The following is a 25,222-nucleotide window of genomic DNA, read 5'->3' on the forward strand; positions in this document are numbered from 1 at the left end:
TATCAGAGCTCCTTGAAGGCAGGCAGGTAGGCCAGGAAAAATGACCCAGACTACTCCTATCCCCCAACCCCCATGGCTCAGTTTTCAGCTAAGCAATAGATATGTAGAGGAGGTACCATGGAATGAATGGTCAACCATTCCAAATCAAAAGGGCAGCATTTACCCAAAGACAAAATTCAGAAACATTGAGAAAGAAGGAGGAATGGAAACAAGACACACAGGGAGGAAGTGGGATAAATGATATTACCTGGAGGAGATTCAATCATTGAGATGAAACGAAGTATATGGTTTGTTGAATGTAAAACTGATGATCTGCTCTGTAAACTTTCACTCAATTTACAATAAAAAGTTTGTTTTTTTTTAAATGATCTAGACTGAAAGGACTTGGCTGCAGGACAAAACCCACTGGTCCTTTCTGTGTGGCCAGTGGTGTGTGAGTATGTGCGTGAGTGTGCAGGACGTGAAGTTCATACAAGCAGAAAGTCACACGTGTGATTCTACTCAACCTGACAGGGCCATAGTTGCAGCATAACAGCCACTGATTGCAGCCGACAGCAACCACTCAGGCAGGTCTGAAGACCTTGAGGTGGCCCAGTTGTGCCCTGCCCAAAGGGAGATGACAAAGGGCAAAATGAGTTAGCCTTGAAGGGCACAGACCCTCCCTCCACAATCGTGTTGCCAAAAGAGAGAGGTAGAGATGAACCTAGACTTTGCCCTCCAGGGAAAGGAGACCTCAAACTATATCCTCCAAACTGGGCTGTTTCACCCAGCCATCATGTAACCTTGGCAAGTTACTTTCCTCTCTGTGCCTTGGTTTCCCACTTGTAAAACCTGTCAGGATGGATTTGGGATGAAATGAGGTGACACTTGGAAAAGGGTCTGACTATATACTGGGCCTTTCTCCAGATGAGGACTGATGACCTGGACTGCGGGGTGAGGGCTTTCCTGGGGCAAGAGTAAACACCTCCCACAAACCCACATCATAATGGCTAAAAACAGATTCTGGGCTTAAAAGAAGGTAGATATGAATCACAGTAGCACCATTTCATATGGCTGTTGTTGTTGTTAAGTGCTATCGAGTCAGTTCTGACCTATAGTGACCTATATAAGGTTTCCAAGGAGTGGCTGGTAAGCTTGAACCACCAACCTTGTGGATCAAACTGACTTTGCAGTCCAATGAATGCATTAACCTACAGTGCCACACCAGGACTATGGGAATTATAATTTCAGAACATAAAACCTACTGGGTCCTAGTCCATCTCTACTCATAGGAATCCTGTAAGTCAGAACATAACTGACTGTTCTTTAGGGTTTCCAAGGCAGAAAGCTTTACAGAAGCAGACAGCTTCATCTTTCTCTTACTGAATGACTAGTGGGTTCAAGCCTCTTACTTTGCGGTTCGCAGTCGCCAGGATTTCTTCTGGTACATGTTGCTGTTGTTAAGTGCCTTCCAGTCGGTTCTGACTCATAGCGACCCTATAGAGGGTTTCCGAGGAGCAGCTGGTGGGTTTGAAAGGCAGACCTTGTGATTTGCAGTCCCGTGCTGATCCTACAGCGCCACACCAGGAGGAAATGCAAATTAAATGAGTTGATATTTTTATAAGTGGTTTGTTTTTTTTCCCCCTGATAGAACTCCCGAACCGTGGGAGACTCGTGGGCGACGACCCCAGGCTTTTAGGAAATAGGCGATGGCGAAATTTTTCCCAATGGGGCCGAGCTCTTGTGTGGCCGTGGGCACTTCAGCAATCTCTGGGCCTCAGTTTCCTTGTCTGATATTTGAGAGTCTGGATTCTCTATCGGATATTCCAGCACTCCCAGAAGCAAACCGTCAAGGGCTGGGAAGAAAGAAACATGCCAGGTGAAGGTGTGCTCAAAGGTCTGTGGGCAGCGGAAAGGACGCTGTATGGTCAATTCTACTGCAACTAAGATGGTCATGGCACTTCAGCACAGGGGTATTTTTTCTGAGGTGGCCTTGGTGTCCGAAAGCCGCCTGGGGCGACCTTACCCCAGACACTGACGTGAGAGGGGGCGGAGTCGAGGGAGGGGACACGTTCTCCTGAACAAAGAGGACAAGCAGGGAAAGGCTGTCCTGAATGTTCCGCGGTTCGGACGATCCCGGGTTGCTTACCCCGGCTCGAGGCGCCTTGCCCGTCTTTGGCACGAGGCCTGTGTCCCCCTTTCTGCGCCCACCGGTTCCTCCCAGGACACTGCGGCAGCAGTCCCAAGACTAAAATCCCCAAATCCGCGGTCATAAGGGGCAGGGCCTTTATTCAGGGGCGTGGCCTTAAAATTGAATTACCCCAATAGAACGCTAGTGTAGGAGGGACCCTCCAGAAGATTGGTTGGAGCGGCGGCGCGGGGCGGAATCGCTGGGACTGCTGGCGCGGCTAGACGGGCGGCTCTCAGAGAGTCTTGGGGACGGTTGCTGAGCGGGCCTGGGATACCTGGTCGCCGCGCCTCCCGCCTGTCCGTTTCTCGTCCATCTGTCCGATCCTAAGGGAGCTAACCCAAGACCGCGCCGGGGGAAGGACCGGACTGAGAGGTGGGTGTGAGGGCCTTGGGGCAGCACTAGGACTCCGGTCGTGTCCGGGAATTGGAATCCGGACATCTGGACAGGGGTACTGGGACTCCCAGACCTAGGAGCCCCTCGGGATCTAAGCCACAGAAGAAAATTCTGAGACAGCAGGGCAGGACGCCCACGGACTTCTTAGAGGCCCTGTAATCCCTAGGGGTGCTAGTCTGTGGGCTAGATGCCCTGAACAAGTTCCCACAGACCCCTGAGGTATCCGAGGACCCCAAACTGAGACAAGTAGCAGCCATAGGACTGGAGTGAGGGAGCAACCCTTGGAATCTCTAAGAAGGGACTTCCCACAGCCCCCAAACATCTCAGTTAGGCATTAGGGACCTCTGCCCCTCAGACGATGTGGGGAACTCAGTGTCCAGAGGCCCTAAGGTAAACAACTGGTGACCACTTTGCAATATTTGGGGGTTACCCCAGACAAAGTGGGCAGATAAGGTCCAGGGGACAGGGGTGGTTGACACCCTTCCCCGCTGATGGAGATGGAAGGATTAATCAGTGGTTTTAACAGGCAAGGTCTACTAAACCCCAGCTGTAGGGATCAGGGCTCCCCACCAGTCTGTCACTAAATGAACTGATTCTCCAAGTGACTGTTCTCAATGAGGTGACTGAGGGATGAGTCAACAGGAATGGGGGGGGGGCATCCTAGGGCCATTTCAGTCACCAGATACTAACTAAGCATCTACAATGCACTAGGCTGTTTTGTTAAGTGCCACTGAGTAGGTTCTTACTCATCTATACCCTGTGTAGGTTTTCCTCTTTAGGGGAGCAGAAAGCCTCATATTTCTCCTGCAATGCACTAGCCTGAGGGCCCCCACATTTCCAGAAACAAACAGGGTTGCAGGAAGAAAGGGAGAGGTGTGCTGGGATGGGGCCAAGCTTCAGTGGTCCACTCTGATGGGCAATGATGAGGCAAGAGGGGGTGCCCTGAGCCCCTGGGTGCTCGTTGGAAGGAGCCTTCAGAAACCAGAGGTGTCCAAAGTCTCCATGCAGTCTTTTCATACCTTCTGAGAATGCCTGATTTTTGTGGTCTCTTCTTCCCAGTAAAATATCCCTGATACTCTCTGAGCCTCTCAGTTTGCTAGTCTGAAGTCTGGGGACTGGATAAGTCCGCTTCTGAGGACCTTTCCCACTGGGGAATTAAATTCTAAATGTGTAAGCTATCAGGAGGAGTTGGGTGCCTGACTTTATGGCGTCAGGATGGCTGGTGTGTCTATGTGTGTGTGTTGACGGGGAGACAAGAAGAGGGATATGAGAAAAGGGCTGGTGCCAAGGATAAGCCTGGGACGGTGTCACCTCCACTGGCTTAAGTCACCTGGAGATAGGTAGGGGCTGGGAAGTCCCAAAGGATGGGTGGGTAGGACAGGGAAACTGTAGAGTCTGGCGGGCACCCCCTGGTAGTGAGCACATCTTGGGTGGGCCTTGTTGGGCCCTCAACTTCTCAATACAGATTGCTGCCCTCTCTTGATGCTTAGACATAGTGAGGACCCCAGCGCAAGCCACACAGACTGGTAACAGGAACCCCCCACTAAGTCGTGATTTAGTGAATTTTCTAGCAAACCACACTAGAGCAGAACACAACTACCAGCCAGGAGCCACATCACAGGTAGCAAGAATGGGATAGCAATGGTCAGAAAGGATACTGAGGCATAGACCCCAAGTGCCTGTGACTTCTAGAGCCCCCAATAGGCCTGACCCATGTCTGTCCCTACAGAATCCCCTGAGCTGGTGTCAAGTGTCACAAACACTGGGGATCTCACCAGAAGGGGACAGATGGAGCTGGGGGCCAGTAAGATGGTGGACGATGCCTTGGCTGGGCTCGACGAGGGAGCCCTAAGGAAGCTGGTAAGTAGCCCCATCTTCCCTATTGTGGGGAAGAGCAAGCCAGGACATCTAGGTAGAGCCTGCCCAGGTTACTTCAGCTATCAAGAGGTTGTGATGGGGCCAGGGGGGAGGGGGAGAGGGCAGGTGGACAGAGGGAGACCAGTTCTGCTTGGCCGATGCAGAGGCCCCTGTGGTATGTGCCTGCCTGTGCCAGGTGCAGAGGCCTAGCCCCTATTGGCCCCCAACTGCCACCACTTGTTTAAACAGTAACTGCTGGGGACCAACCCATGTGCAGCCACACGTGGGGAGGCTGGAGCCTGAGCTCTGCAGTGATCACAGCAGCAGCAAGGGTATTAATCCATAGCAGGACAAGGGGCAAGTCCAGTGCCGTGTGAACCATCTCACAGAATGCAAGTCAGAGCAGCTCCCCGAGCAGGGAGGACACTTCACTCACTGGTGAAATCACCTGCCCCAAGGGCACTGCTAGGTAGAGGCTGCAGCAGGACCCAACCTCAGAGCTGTTGTTTCTGAGCAACATGGCTTAGGCCATGGAGAAAGGTGTGAGAAGGGCAGGACAAGCTGGGCCTGTGCCCAGAGTAGGAAGGCTAGCCAGGACACCTAGCTCAAAGCCCAAGGGGTTGTGGGGTAGGGGTGTGATGGACACAAAAACAAGACAGGCTTTGGGGGCCCTTCTGAGTTGTGTGACCCCAGGGCTGTCACTTTCTTCACACTGAGCCTGTTTCTTTACCTGTAAAATAGGAGGGGAAGGGGGGCTAAGCACAACATTTAGGTTGTAGGGTTGGCCTGAGGATAAAATGAGGCACATGTCCAGGCACTTCAGGAGAACTTCTTCCTCTCAGGGGCTGCAACAGCAGAAAGGGTGGGGCACTGGGTCTGTTTGCACGGTTAGCAGTGGGCCAGGAAGTCCACTCCTAATGGTGGGGCCTCAGCCTAACCCCTGGTGGGTGGTCACAGAGGATGCCGCATCTATCCCCATACACAGAGAGGCTGTGGGGCAAGTCCTACAGCTGGGATGGCAACTGACCAGCGGAGGGACCAGCCACTCCACTCCCCCACCCCCGTGCCAGCCCTAGATCCTTGTCCAATGTGTAAATTAAAGATTTACCTTCCCATGGAAAAGGCCGGTGACCCACCCCACCCGTATGCTATTGTCCAGTGTCAGCAGCTGCTCTAACCTCCGGAAGGTACTTGCTAGTGTGTCCTCAAACCACTGCCTTGAACAGCTTGGGTGTGGGCCATCGACAAGGCGGCCGGCTGCTTGTGGCTAGGAGGGGACCGACCTCCCCTCCGGAAGTCAGAGTTCTTATGGGAGTATTAGAGGCAGGGGTTCAAAAGAGGGAAAAGCCGGGCCTGACCCCGCTCATCCCCATCTCGCGGAGTCCATGCAGTGGCTCAGGTCCTCTAGGCCTGGGCGGTAGAAAACGTTTCCAAAAGTCGGAGCCAGAACTCCACTCTGGAATCTGCCCACCTCCACCCCCACCCCCTCCCTGGGAAAGGCAAACAAGGCTCCGCCCCACACATCGCCAGTCTGTCAGCCGCCAAGGGTTCCCCTACCCAAGACCCCTTTCCTCCTCTGCTGAAGCCCTCCATTACTGAGGCCCTGAGTCCGCCGAGGGTTCCGCCCCGCGCGCTGGCCCGGCCCCCGCAAGCCTCGTGGCAGGGACTGGGGCGTTCAGATCCCGGTTCCTCCCTGCGGGACTGAGCCTTATTAGGGAAGGCTGGGCCAGCTTTGCCGGCGCCCAGTCCTGACGATTCGGGAACACCGGAGGCCGTTTCCGGCCTCTGCTCCCCATTTGTGGCTAAACACCCGGCTTGGGGCTGCGTGGGACGGGGGTGCGTCGCGACTCCCCCAACTTCGTCATTACTAGCTGGGTGACCTGTGGAAGCCTCTTGACTTCCCTGAACATCTGTGTCTTCTCGGTAGACAGGGCCTTTTTAGCCTACGGTAGTAAAGAGTCTCGTGTCTGGCTCCCCTCTCTACTGTAGAGCCGGCGGGGTGGGCGAGGCTTGGGTGGTGCCTTGGGACGTACGGGACACCCCCCCCCCCAGGCCTTTAGCGCCCTCTGGCGAGAATTTACTGCACCTCCAGCTGGTGCCCATCAGTAACTGGGAAGCAGGGGCTGAGGGAAGGCCTGGACAATCGTCTCACACTAGGAAGACTGAGGCCTAGAGAAGGGGTGGTGGTGCGAGACGCCCCCAGCAGCTAGGGCAAAAAAAGTACCCGGAGGCCCGGCCTCCCAGGGGAAGGAAGCGCCTTCTTGCCTCCTGGGAGAATTTCACTGGGCAGTTTCGGAAACCGCCCCATCCCTTTCCCCTTCCCCTTCCTTCCCCCTGGAGGACAATGGTGCATTGTGCTTCTTCCCCCCAGCCCCAACCCCAACCCCCTCCACACACCTCTGTGGGGCCGAAAGGGTAGAGATGGAGGAACAGCCAGCGGGACACTGTGGGTGAACCCTTGCCTTCAGGCCCACAGGAAAGTGTCATGTGAGAGGATAATCAGTGGAGAGACATTGTCCACCGCCACCCCAGCCCTGCCCCACCCACTTCGGGGATATGATTGTTGTTAATTTGTTAGGTGCCTATTGAGTCGGTTCAGACTTGCAGCTACTTCACATAAACAGAATGAAACACTGCCTGATCCGGCTCCATCCTCACAATCCTTGTAACGTTCGAGTCCATTGCTGAATGTTTTCATTATCCAGCACTGTATCTGGCAATGTTCTGCTGCTCTTCATAAGGTTTCAGTACGTAAACATTCAGAAGCAGTCTCTACCTCTCTCCAGTTTTTCTAGTCTGTGTTAGTCTGGAAGCTCACCTGAAACCTGTCCACCATGGGTGCCCTACTGGTATTTAAAACACCAATGGCATAGCTTCCAATATCACAGCAATATGAAAGCCACCACAGTGTGACAAACTGACTGTGGTGTGTGTGTGTGGGGGGGGGTTGGTTTGTATAGATCAGATACAGGCTCCGATTATCTGCATGGGGCTACTGAGCCTCCAGTGATTACAGAAATGGCAAGGTTCCCATATCAGCCTTTTTCAGAGGCACCCTGAGTATTGGGAAAGGGGGTCCAGGAGACAAAGCTCTAGTCATTGGACTTCTGGTCCTCAGCTTACCCTCTGCCCAAGAAGGGCCAGCCCAGCCCAGCTGTCTCTTCAAGTATACCAGAGGGGACTTGGAGTCTGAGGCTACACCAGGACTCGGGGGTAGATGAGCCTATTGGTGGCCTAATCTCATGTCCCTAAGTCCCCTCCCTGGGCCATAATAGCCCTCTTGGACTCCAGGGCACCTCTGTTAATGTTGCCGAGTTGGTTCTGAGTCACAGTTACCCTGTATAGGGTTTCTGAGGATCAGCTGGTGAATTTGAACCACCAACCTTGCAGTTTAAACTGACCTTGTGGTCCAGTACATTAACTTACAGTGTCACACCAGGGCACCTCCAACTCAGGTTCCCACCATGGCAAAGTTATCCTCAACTCAGGACAGACCTTGGAAACTTGGATTCAAGTCATAGCTCCAGTGTTTCCTAGGCAATGTGACCCAGGCAAATTATTTCTTCCTAAATCTCAATTGTCTAATCTGTCAAATGGGGTAACGGTCATGAAGTTAGGACATGTGGGAAGCTCAGCACAGGCTCTGCCCCCTCCTCCCATTTTGTTGTTGTTGAGTGCTGTTCTGACCCATAGGACCCTGTATAGGGTTTCTGAGGAGCTGCTGGTAAGTTTGAGCTTCCAAACTGTGGTTCAAACCAGTCTTGCAGTCAAGTGCTTATCCTACAGCGCCACTCCCATTGTTGTTGTTAAGTGCTGTTGAGTCAGTTCTGACTCGTAGTAACCCTGTATAGGGTTTCCAAGGAGCGGCTGGTGAAATTGAACCACTGACCTTGAAGTTCAAACTGACCTTGTGGTTCAGTGCATTATCCCCAGCACCACACCAGGACTCCCACTAGGTGCTCAGTAAATGGCACTGGAGCCTTTGTATAGCCTGTCCTTCCTAGTTGCCCTCTCTTCTCCTGAATATCTGAAACCAAGTAGGAAGGTGGTGCTTACTGCATCCCAACTATGCAGGAGACCCTGAGTAATGCGCCTCTCCCTACCCCTTGCCCTGAGAGGGGTGTGTGTGTGTGTGTGTGTGTGTACCATTGTCCCAGGCACAGAAAGGTTAAGAGATGTGCCCTGACCATCCAACCAGGACTGGATGGGGGATGTAACCAATGGGGGTTCGGAGCCCACCCCTAAGCAGCCCTCCTTGGCCTGAACCTCAGGGCACTCCTTACCCCATAGCTCCTTTGTAACGCAGAGCCAGAAGGTACCCAGGGAGGATGCTGTCCCCCTAAGACTCTCCCCTTCTCTTCAGATTGGGACAAGTTATCTCACAGCTGGGTTAGGCCAAACCAAGCTTTCTGCTGAAACCCCATCTCTCCCTAGCCCTCCCTAGTCCCCACACTGAGCAGGAAGGAATGTTCGTGGGGGAGAGGGGGTGGCTGGCAATGAGAGGGCTCCTTGGTCTTGGCTACTGAATGACCATCTGGCTGTCAGACCCACACTGGAGGCTTATCTCTGTCACTAGCTTCCTGGAGGCCCCTAGGACATTCCTCTCTCCCTGGAGCCACAGAGGCTCCCTGGGGGTGGCTCTGCCAGGAGGAGGTGTGGATAAGATTAGCTGAAAATACCCTTTCCCAAACCCTGTTGGATCAGCCATCCCCAGTTTCCCAGGGGCAGAGGGGCTGAGAAGATGGTTAGAATGCCTACCTCCCATGGCTGTCTTTTTCCAGAGCCCTGTGTGGCCTCTAATGCCACTTCCACATTCGTTTTGGGCTCTAGCCTCTTTGATGGTGACTAGGTCTGGGCTAGTGTAAGGGGAAACTAACCCCCAGCCAGGTCAAGAACCAGGACTCCTAAGCTTCTCCAACCTTCAGTTATATCCTACCCTGCATCAGTTTCCCCATCTGCCCAGTATAGGAAAACAGGGAGGTACTTTGAGAGATAAAGCATCAAAGTTTCTCTTGCTTACAGGATTGACTCCTTCAGCCCACACCACCCTCCCCTCCTCAGGGACAGTTAGGGGTTCAAAGGGTGACCCCCACACACACACCAACTGTGTCTCTCTGGCTCTTGGGGATTTGATAGTGAAGGACTCAGTGACAGGAGAAGCAAAGAGTGCCTACACACAGTAGGTGCACTGTGGCTCTCTGGGAATGCCTGGCACCATGAACTGGGTCTCCCTGAGACCCTGGGTGGGCGGACAAGGCATGTGAAGGCCTGGAACAGAGGGAGTGAAGACAGACCAATCATTGTGCTCCAGGCAAAAGTGTGGGCAGCTCGTGCCAGCCCTCCACCCCTGGCAGCCAAAATGACCTGCCCCAACCTGCCCTGCAGCTGGAGGTCACAGCAGATCTGGCAGAGCGGCGGCGCATCCGCTCGGCCATCCGGGAGCTGCAGCGGCAGGAGCTGGAGCGGGAGGAGGAGGCCCTGGCATCCAAGCGCTTCCGTGCTGAGCGGCAAGAGAACAAGGAAAACTGGCTGCAGTGAGTGGTGGGGTGCTGGATGGACATGCTGGTGGATGGGAGGCAGTGTGTGCTCAGCTAGTGTGCAGGTGGGCAGGAACACGTCCCTACCTATGCGTCTGCTGTCCATCTATGTATGCATCTGTTGTTGTTAAGTGCGGTGGACTTTTAGGGACCCTGTTTCCAAGGAGCAGCTGGGGGGTTTAAACTGCCGACCTTGCAAACAACTGTACGTGTACTCATTTGGAATACATGGAGGTGTATATGTGGACTCTTCTGGATGTGTTGTATTAGTACCCAGGGCCATGGGCTTTGGCCACGGGCCTGCATGTTCAGATGTGCACCACCAGAAGGAGTGCACATCTGTCTACATACACGCTCCTCTGCTGAGGGGCTGGGGACCTCTTTCTCCAGCCTTCACTCCCCAGTCACAGATATGTTGTCCCTGCAGCTCACAGCAGCGGGAGGCTGAGCAGAGGGCTGCCCTGACCCGGCTGGCAGGGCAGCTGGAGTCCATAAGTGATGTGGAGGAGTTGACCACATTGGTGAGGCCCAGGTCAGGGCAGGGGTGGAGGGCAGGACCAGTGAAGACCCTGGACTCTCCAGTCCCATGCCTGTGGTCTGCCTCTCACCCATAGCTGCGGGGGGCCGGCGAGTATGAGGAGCGCAAGCTGATCCGAGCTGCCATCCGCCGTGTACGGGCCCAGGAGATTGAGGGTATGTGTTCTGGGTAGGCCCCCTGCGCTGCTGCCCACAGCACCTCCCAGCCTCTCACCTGACGCTTACTCCTTCCCTCCAGCTGCCACCTTGGCTGGGAGGCTGTGCAGCGGGCGTCCTGTTGGTAGTTCAAGAGAGGATAGCAAGGGTCGAGCAGCACACAGGCTGGAACAGTGTGAGGTAAGGGTCATGGGCCGGATGGGAAGGTGGCCCCAGCATCCTATGCCGATGGGCACCAGCAGCGGGGTGCCTAGGTGTCTTTTCTAGCCTGCTATTTGACTAAGGGGTTCCCTCAGCTTGGGTTGGGGGAACGCTGAAACTCTATCCACTCTCTTCTGCCCACTCTCCCAGGTAACTTCTAGTCACATGCATCCCCCACTTACCACCCCCCCCCCCACCAAAAGTCGTGTTTCTATCTAGACCTTCCCCTCCAAGCCAGCCTGTCTTATACTGTGTCTGAGTTCCTGTCCGTCTCCAGCCTTGTTAGCAGGCAGGACCTCCTCCCAGATGGGAGGATTGTATTAACCTTCCTGTCGACCTCCCCGCCCCCACCTCCTGTCCCCACACCCCCATCCAGCCTTTATTCAGCAGACAGACAGATCTCCCTGAAGTGCAAACCTGACCCTGATACCACCCAGCTTAAGCCCACTGGAGGCTGCCTTAACTTTTTAGACACAGCCCACATCCTTACCTTGACTTGTTGTTAACTGCTGTCTAGTCGGTTCCGGCCCACAGCAACCCTGTTTAGGTGTCTGAGGAGTGGCTGGTGGGTTTGAGCCAACCACCTTGCAGTTCAAACTGACCTTGCAATCCAGTGCGTTATCCTTCAGAGCCACACGTCAAGCCCCAGATGACCTGTGGAGCACTGTTCACAGAGTCCTCTCTGTTCTCCAGGGAGAGTTCAGGTTGAGTAGGGGGGCCAGTCTGAGTCATTCCCTAAGCAACCAGCAGAGGCTGCTGGGTCTCTGGTCCTGGCAAGACCCCTTCCCCACCTCAAATGACCAGTCTGAGGTCAGGGGTCAGGGGCCTGAGGCGTCAGGGATCTATTAAGACTGGGAGCCACTATTGGTGCCAAGAGGTTGGTGAGTGGGGCTTGGAGACTGCCCATAGTGTGCCAGTGCAGGTGTGCCCGCAGGAAGTTGTACCCAGCCCTACTTTGCATGCCCTACCCTGGACACCTACTGGCCTGGCCCTCAGTAATACTCAAGACCTGGGAAGCCTCAGCCACATCCTGTGGGCCCAACACAGGTACCAGAGCCTGAGGAACAGAAGCAACAGCCAAGGGCTCCAGAGTCACCAACCCCTGAGGCCACCAACCAGGATGTGACCACAGTGACACTCCTGCTTCGGGTCCCTTCTGAAGATACACCCAGCTCACTGGCCGTACCCAACAGTTTACCCATCACCATCTCCCCTGAACCTCCACTGGAGCCTGCTGAGGCCCTGTGCCCTGCCGCCAAAGCTTCAGGCAGCCCTGAGCCTCCTAGCTCACCCAGGGACACCAGTCCCGAGCCCCAGGAGCCACCAGCCCCACCCAGCACAGAGAGACAGGTAGTCAACAAGGTGAGTGTGGATGAGGGCCAGGGATGCCAGCAGGTGAGCTTCTTGGTGTGAGAGTCAGGCCCTGCCTATTCCTATGCCTTGCCTTCCGGCAGCTCCTGTCTGGCCCTCCAGAAACCCCTGCTGCCCCGGGCCCCACCAGAGGCACCTCCGACACAAAGAGAGCAGGTGAGGGTCCTGCCAGGGGTTGCTACGGGCGCCTGCCTCCATAGCCCTGCCTGCAGAATGGTCTGGTGTGCGTGGGCAGCTCCAGCTTCCTCAGGTCCAGGCAGTCCCTGGACACTCCCCCAACTGTCCCTGAGGTGTCCCTGACCATTCTCACCCCCTCCCCACCAGGGCCAGAGGCCTCCCCACAGCCTTGAAAGGCAAAGGGCCTCAGGCACATTCTTCTCCCCAATAAGGGAGCACACCCATCTCTGGGCTGGAGCTGTGGGCAGCGCTGGCCAGGGGTGGGGGGGTCCCCCATTACCATCAGTAGGGAGGATCTGGGCACCCTCCCTCCAGCCCAAACCTCACCCTGCCCCCCATCCCCAAAGAGTGTCCAGGTCATCCCAGGGTCAATGGGTGGGGAGGCTAGGGAGTATGGGATGTAAGAGGGCTGGGGAAGCTGGAAGAATTGGGGTGATGCAGGGAGGAACTGGGAGTTAGAGAGGTGGGGGGAGAGGACATGGGACCCCCAGGTGAGCCCTCCCTTTTACTTTCCTTTTTCTTCCCCCATGTGTCTCCCCTGGCAGAACTGGCTGGACCCCGTTCCTGCCAACGTTCCCTATCTGTGCTCAGCCCCCGCCAGTCAGCCCAGAACCGAGGTACTGTCTGTTTCCACTCCCCTCTCCCAGACCCTGTGCCCACCCAACCACTGACTGCCCTCCTGTGCCTTCTAGAGCCCACCCCACTAGACAGTGGACCTTCCCCATTCCAGCGGGCTGGCTCTGTTCGGGACCGCGTCCGCAAGTTCACATCCGATTCTCCCATGGCTGCCAGGCTTCAGAACAGCCCATCCCGGGCAGCCTTCTGCACCCCGAGTCCTACAAGGATCCTGGGCCCCTCCCTCATCAACACCACCCATGTCTCCTCCTCTATAATCTCCTCCTCAAGGGGCCCCAGTGACACCTCCTCCCTGCTCATCAAAGAGCAGCCAGGAGCCCAGCCCCCTGCCCAGCTCCAGAGCTGCCCCCAGGAGGAGGGCCCCAAGGGGCGGGGCTTAGCTGCCAGGTCCCTTGAAAACAGAGCAGGGGGGCCTGCCCACCGCTCAGAGGAGCCTAGTGCCCCAATGCCCGTGGCCACCGGTGCTGCCGAGCCAGGAGGCAGCATGAAGACCACATTCACCATTGAGATCAAGGATGGCCGAGGCCAGGCCTCCACAGGCCGCGTGTTGTTGCCTACAAGCAACCAGAGGGCAGGTAAGCCTCCCCACTGCCCCCCACTGCTGGGCAGAGTACCTGCAGCCACCCACTCTGCATGGCTGCCAGGGTCTGCAGCCCAGGCTCACAGTGTCTCTGAGAGGTGTCCTGGGGTCAAGGACACCATCAACGTGGACTGGCCCTGCCTTCATCCCACCCGATCCTCACAGCAGCCCTTCTCTCCCTCAGAAGTGACGCTGGGGCTTCGTGCACCCCCCAGCCTTCACAGCACCAGCAGCGGAGGCACAAGCACCATCACCCATGTCAGCAGCCCTGGATCCTTGGCCCGGCTAGGCAGCGTCACTCATGTCACCAGTTTCAGCCCTGCTGCCCCTGGTAGCCGGGGAGGCTGCCACATTAAGGTGAGACCCTTCACCCTCTCAGTCTCACCATCCTTCAGTGTCACACAGACTGCTCAGGAGTATAGGACTGGCAGATTTCCCCCAGTGGGAAGGTGGCTTCCCAAGGCTCAGAGCCAGTAACTTACCAGCCGCTGGACATGTCAGAAGCTCACTCTGCAATGTTCTTACACTTCCCACTTGCTCTTTTTGGTCCTTACTCCAAAATGGGCTGGCTTATCCCTACTCAACAGATAAGAAAACTGAGGCTCAGAGAGAGTAGTAGGGGCTTACCCCCTCTTCCTGTAGCTGTCCCTCAGCCCCCAACTCCTAGCTCATACTGGCTGTCAGTTCCGAGGGTCAGAGTCATCATCTGCTCATCCAAGATCCGCTCCACTCTTTAGGAGATGAGAGATTAGCAATTAGCATTTGTGTCAACATTCTGTAGCATTAGTAGCACTGGTGGGGGACAGGCAGGCAGGGGGTGCCAGTCAAGTGAGGCAGCAGCCTAGCAGGTGCTGTGGGAACCGAATACGCAGCACCCTTCCATTATTCATTCCTGAGCCTGGGATCGACTGGTTGGGAGCTCAGCTGGGGAAGAGATCCCCAGAAGCTGCCCAGGTAATACCCACTATGCTAGAATGTGGGCTGAAAGGGACTTTGGGATGGCTAGAGCTTTGGGGTTTCTGGGCAGTGACAGGTGGAGGGTGGGAACAAGAAGGCATCCTTTCCTCTAGAAAGCAGGAGGGACCCCTCTGGCCTTCTGCCAAGAGAGTGGACAGGGGATGACTGAGGCCCTTGGGTGGGTAAAAGGTGCCATGGTAAGCTCTAGGCCTGACACCACCAGTTTGACTCAGTTTCCCCCTTTGAGAGACACAGAGGAGCAGAAGACAGGCCCGGAAGGCTACCACTCAAAGTCTGTCAGTGGATGTGAGTACCACAAGCAGGCCAGATGACATTGATCTCAGGGACAAGACGCTTTTTACAGCAGATTGCTGTAAGGCCTGCCTCCATGTCTGCCACACAGGCAAGGTTTTTAAAAGCAGCGGGTCATAAGGATGAAGGATTGCAGGCTCTAGAGTCTGGTAGACGGAGTCCTCACAGCTAAAGCATATGGGGGTTCAGGCAGGCCCTGTCCTGGTCCCTGCCTCAGTCTCCCCACCCATAGGGCCTGGAGTCCTGGCCTCAGTCATTCTTCAGAACCTGTGAGCCTTGGTGTGCCTGTCCGTGATCTCTGCAGGGCCAGGCCTGGCTGTCAGCTCACTTGAGCCGGCCACCCCTCCCCCTGCGGCCCCTCCACAGGGGAGCCAAGAATAGGTTTCTATTTGGGCTGCTGACTGGGAGGCTGGCAGGGGCGGGGCAGGCCTGGCTGCCCTTGCCTTCGCCCTCCGGCCAGCTTTGAAGACACCAACACTGTCAGCTAGAGGCACCAGCCCCTGCCACTGCCCCACCATCACCCCCATAAGGCACCATGCCGGGGGTTCCAGGGCCTGGGTCTGAGCTGGCCGCAGCCCTCGAGGACCGGTTAGGCCGGGCGTTAGAGGAGCTGCGGGTAGTGGCTGAGGCAGGCCAGGCGGCAGTGACCCAGGCAGCTGAGGCAGCTGCCACTGCCGTGGAGCCAGTGGCCCGAGCTGCTGAAGACCTGCGGGTAGAGACAGCGGCATTGGGCCGGCGGCTGGATGCACTGGTCAGGCAGGTGGAAGTGCTGAGCCTGCGGCTGGGGGTCCCACTGGTGCCAGACCTCGAGCCTGAGCTGGAGCCCAGCCAGCTGCTCCTGATGGCTGCCAACCCCGAGGCCCTCTTCCAGGCAGCGGAGGATGCCGGGACCCCCGTGGCCCACCCACCTGCCTTCAGCTCCTGCCGCCGCTCCTCTGCCACCCCTTCCCGAAGAGGCAGTCTCGTAAGTCCTTCTCGATTGGGGGAGGGTTGGTATGAAACCAGGTTCTGCCCCTGCTTAGGGACCGCAGGTGTATGCCACTACCTTCTCTGAGCCTCAGTTTGCTTATCTGAGAGGACTGGGTCATTAGTGCTCTGAAACTAGGCAGAGAGGGTGCCAAGCTCTTGGCCTTTGGATACTCATGGCTGCTGCCCTCGCAGTCCCTGACCATGGCCCAGCCCCCAGCCCCACTCCTGCCTCCTCCAGGCCAAGCCTCCCAGACAGCTGCCATCTCGGCTCTCCTTACAGGAGGTGGATGGATTGACTGAGAGGCCCTGACAGGAGGGGAGGGGCTGAGAGTTGGACCAGGGGCTAGTCTACAAGGGACTGTGACATGCCCTAGGTGGGACCAGGCTCTAGGCTGGAGCTGGAGGGCCGTGAGAGTGTGGTTCCTAACTGGGGTGTTTCAGAAAGGACCTTGTTCTGAAGCACCCTCAGCCAGACACCTTGATCAGGAGCCTGCAGGCCCTGGTCCAGCCCTCTTGGTGGTGCTGGGGGTGGGAGAGGGGAGCATGTGCTGTCTGGGCACTGGCCCAAGAGGACCCAGGCTCAGGAACTGGCAGGACAGAACAGAGTCTGCCTGGGAGGGGTTGAGAGTGAAACAACAAAAAGAACTTGGACTCAGGGGCTTCAGCTCAGACCCCAGACTAATATATCTACAGAGGAACTCTGGGCAAATCACTCAGCTGCTCTGAGTCTCAGCTTCCCTTCTATTAGATGTTGTTGTTTGGTGGGGTTGAATCAGTTCCAACTTATAGTGACTCTATTTTATGTACAATTGAACAAAACACTGCGTGCACCTTCACCAGCCTCACAATTGTTGCTGTGTTTGAGCTCATTGTTACAGTCACTGTGCCAGTCTATCTCCTCAAGAGTCTTCTTTTTCCCTGACCCTCTACTTTACCAAGCATGATATTCTTCTCTAGAGACTGGTCCCTCATGATAATATGTCCGAAGTATGTGAGACAAAATCCCATTGTCCTCACTTCTAAGGAGCATTTTGGTTGTATTTTTTCCAAGACAAATTTGTTCATTCTTCTGGCTTTTGTTGTTAGGTGCCATTGAGTCAGTTACATCTCTTAGCAACCACATGTACAACAGAACTAAACACTGTCCAATCCTACGCCAACCTCACAATTGTCATGTCTGAACCCATTGTTGCAGCCACTGTGTCACTCCATCACATTGGAGGTCTTCCTCTTTTTCACTGACCTTCAACTTCACCAAGCACGATGTCCTTTTCCAGGGACTGATCTGTACTGATAACATGTTCAAGACACATTTGTTTGTCTTCTGGCAGTCCATTGTTATTTCAATATTCTTTGCCAATACCGTAATTCAAATGCATTGATTCTTCTCCAGTCTTCCTTATTCATTGTTCAACTTTCATGCACATATGAGGTGATTGAAATTACTATGGCTTAGGTCTGGCACACCTTAGTCCTCAAAGTGAAATACCTTAGTCATCAAAGTGACATCTTTGCTCTTGAACACTTTAAAAAGTTCTTGTGCAGCAGATGTGCCTAATGCAACACGTCTTTTGATTTCTTTTTTTTTTAATTTAAGGTTTTTATTTTGGATTGAGTGAAAGTTTACAGGGCACATCATCAGTTTCACATTCAACAATTCATATAACTTGTTTCATTACATTGATTATAATCCCCTCCATATACCATCAGTTAAAAGTATTTCTCTTTATCCACTTTAGCTTTTTTTTAAAAACACACACAAACTAAAAAACCCACTCAGGCTTATATAATAAATTATATCTCCAAAGGGCACATTCTGCAAGTCTGCTCCTGGCCACCAGCTTCTCTTCATAGTTGATGAATCTAGAGTCCTCAGCCGCTCCCCGTCTCCATGCCCCCATCTCTGCCTCCATCTCTGGTGCTGCTGCTTCTCTGGATAAGGTCCCGCATTCTATTTGTGCGTTCCTCTCTTGATGGTCCTAGGGTCCTCTGTTTCTGGACTGTAAGATCAACCACTCCCCTTTTTTTTGTTACAAAACTTCTACCTTTACAATTGTGAGTCACGATTAGTCATGATAACAGTTATTCACTATTGAATCTTATGAATCTTATCCCCATCTCCTTTCACCAGACCCATCTAGACAAGATGATAGCTATTCGTCTTTTGATTTCTTGACTGCTGCTTCCATGAGTGTTGATTGTAGATCCAAGCAAAATGAAGTCTGACAGCTTCAATCTTTTCTTGGTTTATCATGATGCTGTCTATTGGTCCAGTTGTGAAGATTTTTATTTTCTTTACACTGAATTGTAATCCATACTGAAGGCTGTGTCAGTAAATATTTTAAGTCCTCTCCACTCCTAACAAGTAAGGTTGTATTATCTTCATATTTCAGGTTGTAGATGAGTCTTTCTCCGATCTTGATGTCACATTCTTCTACATATAATTCAGCTTCATATCTTCAACATACAGATTGAATAAATGTGGTGAAAGGCTACAACCCTAACAAATACCTTTCCTGATTTTAAATCGTTCTTTGTTGCCTTGTTTTGTTCCAACGACTTTCTCTCATGAACACAATTAAGTGCTCTGGAATTCCCATTGTCCTTAATGTTTTCCATAGTTTGTTATGATCCACATGGTCGAATGCCTTTGCATAGTCAATAAAGCACAAGTAAACATCTTTCTGGTATTCTCTGCTTTCAGCCAAGATCCATCTGACGTCAGCAATCCTTCTGGTAGTCCATGGTATACTCAATATTTTTTTCAACACCATAATTCAAAGGCATCAGTTCTCTGATCTTTCCTTTTCATTGTCCAATTTTCACATGCATACATGGTGATTGAGAATACCATGGCCTGGGTCTGGTGCACCTTAGTCTTCAAAGTGACATCTTTTTTTTTTTTTACATTTTAAAGTGTCTTTTGCAGCAGATTTGCCCAATGCAATAATGAATTGTTTCATTTCTTGAGTGCTGCTTCCATGGCATTGATTATGGATCCAATTGGAATATAATTCTCAACAACTCCAATCATGATGTTGCATTTATTGCCATTGTAAGGAGTGCTGTTTTCTTTATGTTGAGGTGTAATCAATGCTGAAAGCTATAATCTTTGATCTTCATCAGTAAATGCTTCAAGTCTTCACTTTCAGCAAGCAAGGCTGCGTTGTTTGCACATTGCAGGTTGTTAATGAGTCTTCCTCCAATCCTGATGGGGAGTTCTTCATATAGGTCAGCTTTTTAGATCATTTGCTCAGCATACAGACTGCATAAGTATGGTTTTCACCATAAAATTCGGGATACAATTCTGTCTCACAGTTTTCCTATATTTAAACCACACAGTAACCCCTCGTTCTGTTGCAATGGTTATTTTAATATTCTTTGCCAACACCATAATCCAAATGCATCGATTCTTCTCCAGTCTTCCTTATTCATTGTTCAACTTTTCACATGCATCTGAGATGATTGGAAGTACTTTCAGTTCCTTCTTTGTCTTTGTATGGATCATGTTCCACATGAGCACAATTAAGTGTTCTGGAATTCCCATTCTTTGCAATATTGTCCATAATTTGTTGTGACCCACATAGTTGAATGCCTTTGCATAGTCAATAACACAGGTGTTTTCTGCTTTCAGCCAAGGTCCATCTGATGACCAGCCATATACTCCTCATTCCACATCCTCTTCTGAATCCAGCTTGAATTTCTGACAGTTCCCTGTTTGCACACTGCTGTCACCACTTTTGAATTATCTTCAGCTAAATTTATTTATGTGTGATATTAATGATATTGTTTGATAATTTCCACATTCTGTTGGATCGCCTTTCTCTGGAATGTTTAAAAGAGACAGGTTTTTTTGTGCCATCAAGTTGAATCCAACTCATAGCAAGACTATAGGACAGAGTAGAACTTCCATAGAATTTCCAAGGCTGTGTGGTGCTGTAGTATCAGCACTGGACTGTAAGCCACAAAGTCGGTAGTTCAAACTCACCAGCTGCTCCTCAAAAACCCTATACAGGGTCGCTATGAGTCGGAACCGACTTGACGGCACTGAACAACAACACTCTTTTCAGAAGCAAACTGCCTCGTCTTCTCCTGGTGGGTTCCAACTGCTGACCTTTTGGTTAACAGCCAATTGCTTAACCACTGCACCAACAGGGCTCCTTACTAAATGGTAGTCATCATTATTGCTGCTATTAATTCTATTAATATGATTCTGGGTACAAGGAAAGCTCTGTAACAAGGCTGTTAATGTCTCTTCCGTGGACCTGGCACCAACATGGCCATCCATGAGGAGGTAGGCTGGTGGGCAAGTGGTTATTTCCCAGGCTGTGCCTGTCCATTGGGGCAGAGTTAGATACAAACCCACCCCACAGATGGAGCCCGAGCCAGCAGAGCCCCCTTCTGCAGCAGTGGAAGTAGCCAATGGCGCTGAACAGGCCCGGGCAGACAAAGCTTCAGAGCAGCGAAGCCCACTGAGAACTGAGGACCTGATGGCTATTGAAGACGAGAGTGTCCTGGATAAGATGGTATGACTGAACTTGGTGGGCTGAAGGTTGGCAGGTGACAGGGCTCAGAAAGCCACTAGGTGAGCAATGACAAGAGCTCTCTCTGCAGCTGGATCAGACCACGGACTTTGAGGAGCGCAGACTCATCCGGGCTGCACTACGTGAGCTTCGACAAAGGAAGAGAGGTAGAGTGCCAGCTGCCCCACCCTAAAGCCAGCTGTTCCCTTCCCCCTGGGGTGCATTCATGGTCACTCTAGCTCAGCAGCTGCCCTACCAGTGTCTCCTTCTCTAGACCTAGCTATTCCCTTGCTTAACTACTTTCTTGATGGACTCAGATACTCCCTGTACATAGCTACTCCTTTATCCTGGATTCAGCTGCTTCTTTCCCTCTGGGTCCTTTGATGGGTACCCCAGTTCTGCCCACAACTTCTCTCCTACCTAAACCCAATTATCCACTCCTCCATACTTTCTTCTCAGATCCAATTTCTTCTCCCAGTACTCTCAACTATTTCTTTCCTGAGTCCAGATGCCTGATGCAATAACACATTCTTTTATTGTCCGCCTTAGCCTCTGTCCCTTCCCAGTTTATTTCTCCATGGATACAACTGTTTTTCCCCCCAGAAACTTCCTCCCTGAACCCAGCTCTTCTTTCTTCCAAATTCTAGATTTGTTTATTTCTCCAGATTCTCTCAATTTTCAGTTCTCTGGATGCAATTCTGTAAATCCAGTGGCTTCCTCCAGAACTTCCAATGGCCACCCCAACATATCTCCACACAAAAACTGTTAATAGAGGTCCTTACTCCCTTCACCAGCTTCTCTCCCAACTGTGTTTAGCCTGAGTCTCATTGCTTCTCAGGCACCTCCAATTCCTCCCTCCCTCCTTGAATCTAGATATCCCTTCCTCTGGCTGTTCTCCTCCTCCTAGGGCACATTTGAGGACCCACTCAGTTACTGCCCTCAGCCAGCTTCACTTTCTTTGGACACAGCTACTCCCTCCCTAGATCTAGATACTCCTTCCTGACTCAGTTACTTGGTCCCACAAAAATTCCTGTCTTGGATCCAAATCCTACTTATTTGAGTTTTCTCTCTGTGTTTCTCTCTTTCTCTCTCTCTCTTACTGCCCTTGAATCGATTCCGACTCATAGCAATCTTATACAGGGTTTCCAAGGCTGTACATCTTTTTGGGAGCAGAAAGCCTCCTCTTTTTCCTGCAGAGCAGCTGGTGGGTATAAACTGCTCACCTTGCAGTTAGCAGTCGAGTGCATACCCTACAGCTACTCTATATTCCCTTTTTTCTGCCTAAGTCCATCATTGCTGTCTCATTCCTTGCCAATTTATGACCATTCCTTCACCTCCCAGTTGATCCTAAAGGGGCCCTTATCCCCTATGTCATTGGTGTTTCTAACAAGCTGCCCTTCACCCCATCTGTGTGGGCTGGGTGCCTATGTGTGTGTGCTGTGTGGCATTGGGCGGCCCTTTTGGACATGCACGGGGCATCCCTGTCCAGACCAGCGGGACAAAGAGCGGGAACGGCGGCTACAGGAGGCTCGGGCCCGGCCAGGGGAGGGCCGTGGCAACACAGCCACTGAGACCACCACTCGGCACAGTCAGCGGGCAGCCGATGGCTCAGCCGTCAGCACAGTCACCAAGACTGAGCGGCTCGTCCATTCCAGTAAGAGCTCAACTGGGGTGTAAGGCTCGGGGCTCAGGGTGGGGATATATCCTCCCAGCTCACCCCCTATGCCTCTCATGCCCTCTCTCTCAACTTCTGCCCATCCCACCTCAGATGATGGCACCCGGATGGCCCGCACCACCACAGTGGAGTCAAGTTTCGTGAGGCGCTCAGAGAGTAAGGCCACCCGGCGTCGCCCTGTGCTGCGTGTCTGCCTCCACCTCAGACTCTTCTCCAGCTCCCTCTGATCCTTCGTCTGCCTGTCTCTCTCCAGCCGTCACTTTCTCTTCTCCACCTGTGGCTACCACTAGAGCCACACACACAGCCCCCAACCCATCTCCAGATGTCCAGCCCGCACTCTCATTCCGCTCCCCCACTCCCTCTCTGCAGATGGCAGCGGCAGCACCATGGTGCAAACCAAGACCTTCTCTTCCTCCTCCTCTTCCTCATCCAAGAAGATGGGCAGGTGAGCACAGAGGGCTCAGTGCCACTGGGGACCTCATTGTGCACCCATTCCATAGAGGGGTAGACTGAGGTGTTAGGGGGTGTCAGACAGACCACTCCTGCCCAATTTGGATCACACCCATCCCACAGAGAAGGGGGAGGCTCAGCGAGACCAGAAACATGCTCGGCGTCTCACAGCTGTGACTGAGAGTAGCACCAAACCCTTACAGATGCCCACACTGCACTGCCTAATGTCTGCAGACCATGGTTCAGGCCATAGCCCCATGAGGGAGAGATGGTGTAACCAATGTTATAGAGGATGTGGACGGCAGGGACAGGATCCAAATCCAGGCTGTCAACTGGAGAGGTCTTGAGAGTCAACTTCAAGTCCAAGTTTCATACCTCATATCTGCTGAAATCATAAACAAGTTACTGCCAGAGGCTTCAGTTTCCTTATATTTCCTGGAAATGAAAGTTTAAAACGACACCCAGATATGAGCTATTCTAGCCCTGGTAGTATGATGGTTAAGCACTCAGCTGCTTAGACCACAGGAGAACAAACTGGTGATTTGCTCCCGTCAAGATGACAGCATGTGGAGCATTTCTACTCTGTCACATGGGGTCACTGAGTTGGAATGAACTCCAGGGCACTAACAGCAACAGAGCGATTGTTATGCTCCTTGTAGTTCATATTAGTTGATAGTTTCAGAATCTGGACTCACTTGGAACTTGACAATACAATGAACCTTCTCAGAGAACTCAGGATCCTGCTTTTGTCAGTCCGTTGGCTCTATGACCTGGGGTGTGATCTGCAGACATTGTTGACAGTAGTAGGCTGCTAAGGCTTCTGTATTTCAGTCTGTAAAATGGGTATGATGAGGCCACCTCCCTCGTGGGCCAGGTTGCTGGTTGTGGAAATGCGTCGGGGTGGGGCCTGACGTGCAGTAGGAACCTTCTCCGCTGCCGCCTAACTGTGGCCCCTCTCCCTCAGCATCTTTGACCGTGAAGACGAGGCCAGCCCACGGCCTGGTAGCCTGGCGGCGCTTGAGAAACGCCAAGCAGAGAAGAAAAAGGAGCTCATGAAGGCTCAGAGTCTGCCCAAAACGTCTGCCTCCCAGGCACGCAAGGCCATGATTGAGAAGCTGGAGAAGGAAGGTGCCTCAGGGTGAGTGTGGCCGCCAAGCCAGGAGAAGATCAGCGGGAGGGAGAATCTAAGGACAAGGCGGGTGGGGCTGGAGTTGTGTTGGGCGGGGCCTGGAGTCATGGAAGGCGGGGCCTGGGGTCTGCAGGATGGACCCACTAGTGACCTGGTTCCGTGAACTGCTTCTGCAGCAGCCCTGGCGGTCCCCGTGCAGCGGTGCAGCGCTCCACTAGTTTCGGGGTGCCCAACGCCAACAGCATCAAGCAGATGTTGCTGGACTGGTGCCGAGCCAAGACGCGTGGTTATGAGGTAAGCCCAAGAGACTAAGACACCCAACAACCCCCAGATGACTCCTCCTTATCACTTCTCTGTGCACCCTGAGTCATCATGTGGCAGGGACAACCGGAAGTCCTCTTTTAGGCTGAGAAACTAGGCTCAGCGAGGACACATGGCGTGCTCCATATCCCAGAATAAATGAAGAAGTGGCCATGCCAACCTTGGGTGGTGGGCTGGTTCCGCGAGAGGAGTAGGTCAGTTCCTGTAAGTGAGAGAAAGTGGTAGCAGCCTGACCATGGTCTTAGTTGGGTGGTGCTGGGCCTCTCTGTCCCCAAGTGTCAGACAGACCTGGGCGTTAACAGATCAAGTTGGAGAAGCTTCATGTTCCAGATGCTCCCACTTCTGGATGAGCAGCTGCCATGCTGTCTTGGGCAAGCACTGGCCTCTCTGAGTCCAACTACCCCAGTCTGGAATACCCAGATGCAAGAGCCTTGACCGGCCCCTATCCCCACCCCCAGCATGTGGACATCCAGAACTTCTCCTCAAGTTGGAGTGATGGGATGGCCTTCTGTGCCCTGGTACACAACTTCTTCCCAGAGGCCTTTGACTACGGGCAGCTCAGCCCGCAGAACCGGCGCCAGAATTTCGAAGTGGCCTTTTCATCTGCTGAGTAAGTGTGGGTCCCAGCCTTGCTGGTTTCAGCTGGGCATCTGGGGCTGAGCAGCTGAGCCAGGCCCAGCTGTCTGAAGCCCCCTGGAGCCAGCCAGCCAGCCACACTGTCAGACAGCAATCGAAACCCCTTTCCCTAGTAAGCTCCCATCCTCTGCCCTACCACCCACTCGCCCGATACAGAGGGTGCCAGATGCCCGCCGGAATGAAGGAGCCTCAGGCCTGGCCACCAGCCCAGGCCAAGGCCTACCAGGTGGCCCTGTCCAGTCCCTCCTTCCATCCTCTGCCCCCTCCCGCCCTTTCTCTGTCCTGCTTTCTTCCTACTGTCACCTGAGCTTCCTGCTCCCACGGGATCCCAGCTGGAGATTCCAAAAGGAGGCTCCTGGTCTGGGCACCGTGCCCGCCCAGCCTATATAGGTGCTGCCAGAGACTTATATAGGACATCCGCAAGCCCTCCACTTTGGAATCGGTGCCCCGTCTGCTCACCTCACCTTCAGCACCCTCCTCTGTCCATCTATCTTGTCTTCTTGCCCCCTCTTTTTCTGGTTCCCCCGAGTTCTTCCTCTTTCTCTTCCCCCCACCTCCTCTCACGCCTCCTTCACCCCCCCTCCCAGGGGCACAGCCCTCCTTTCCAATCCTGGTGTCAATGTCATTGCCCCCCC

The 25,222-nt window shown here is 53.3% G+C and overlaps 1 protein-coding gene across 4 annotated transcripts in view; it reads left to right on the forward strand.

Annotated features, from left to right (window-relative positions):
• The first annotated feature begins 2,383 nt into the window (after positions 1-2,383).
• SMTN (smoothelin) overlaps positions 2,384-25,222 on the forward strand; it is a 26,551-nt gene continuing 3,712 nt past the window's right edge. For 2 of the 4 annotated variants that reach the window (XM_006869259.1, XM_006869257.1), the window contains exons 1-18: positions 4,373-4,423; positions 9,806-9,954; positions 10,385-10,478; positions 10,572-10,650; positions 10,733-10,830; positions 11,899-12,213; positions 12,306-12,378; positions 12,945-13,016; positions 13,092-13,610; positions 13,800-13,972; positions 20,227-20,379; positions 20,468-20,543; positions 21,866-22,030; positions 22,145-22,207; positions 22,421-22,496; positions 23,466-23,639; positions 23,807-23,924; positions 24,410-24,561. In XM_006869259.1, coding sequence (XP_006869321.1) covers positions 4,373-4,423; positions 9,806-9,954; positions 10,385-10,478; positions 10,572-10,650; positions 10,733-10,830; positions 11,899-12,213; positions 12,306-12,378; positions 12,945-13,016; positions 13,092-13,610; positions 13,800-13,972; positions 20,227-20,379; positions 20,468-20,543; positions 21,866-22,030; positions 22,145-22,207; positions 22,421-22,496; positions 23,466-23,639; positions 23,807-23,924; positions 24,410-24,561 — 2,600 coding nt within the window. Of the gene's footprint in view, positions 2,543-4,292; positions 4,424-9,805; positions 9,955-10,384; positions 10,479-10,571; positions 10,651-10,732; positions 10,831-11,898; positions 12,214-12,305; positions 12,379-12,944; positions 13,017-13,091; positions 13,611-13,799; positions 13,973-15,755; positions 15,849-20,226; positions 20,380-20,467; positions 20,544-21,865; positions 22,031-22,144; positions 22,208-22,420; positions 22,497-23,465; positions 23,640-23,806; positions 23,925-24,409; positions 24,562-25,222 lie in introns of those variants that run through there. The other 2 variants (XM_006869258.1, XM_006869260.1) reach the window with 2 other exon arrangements.

This window comes from Chrysochloris asiatica, unplaced genomic scaffold (assembly GCF_000296735.1).
Source record: "Chrysochloris asiatica unplaced genomic scaffold, ChrAsi1.0 scaffold00128, whole genome shotgun sequence".
In the NCBI taxonomy this organism is placed as follows: Eukaryota; Metazoa; Chordata; class Mammalia; order Afrosoricida; family Chrysochloridae; genus Chrysochloris; species Chrysochloris asiatica.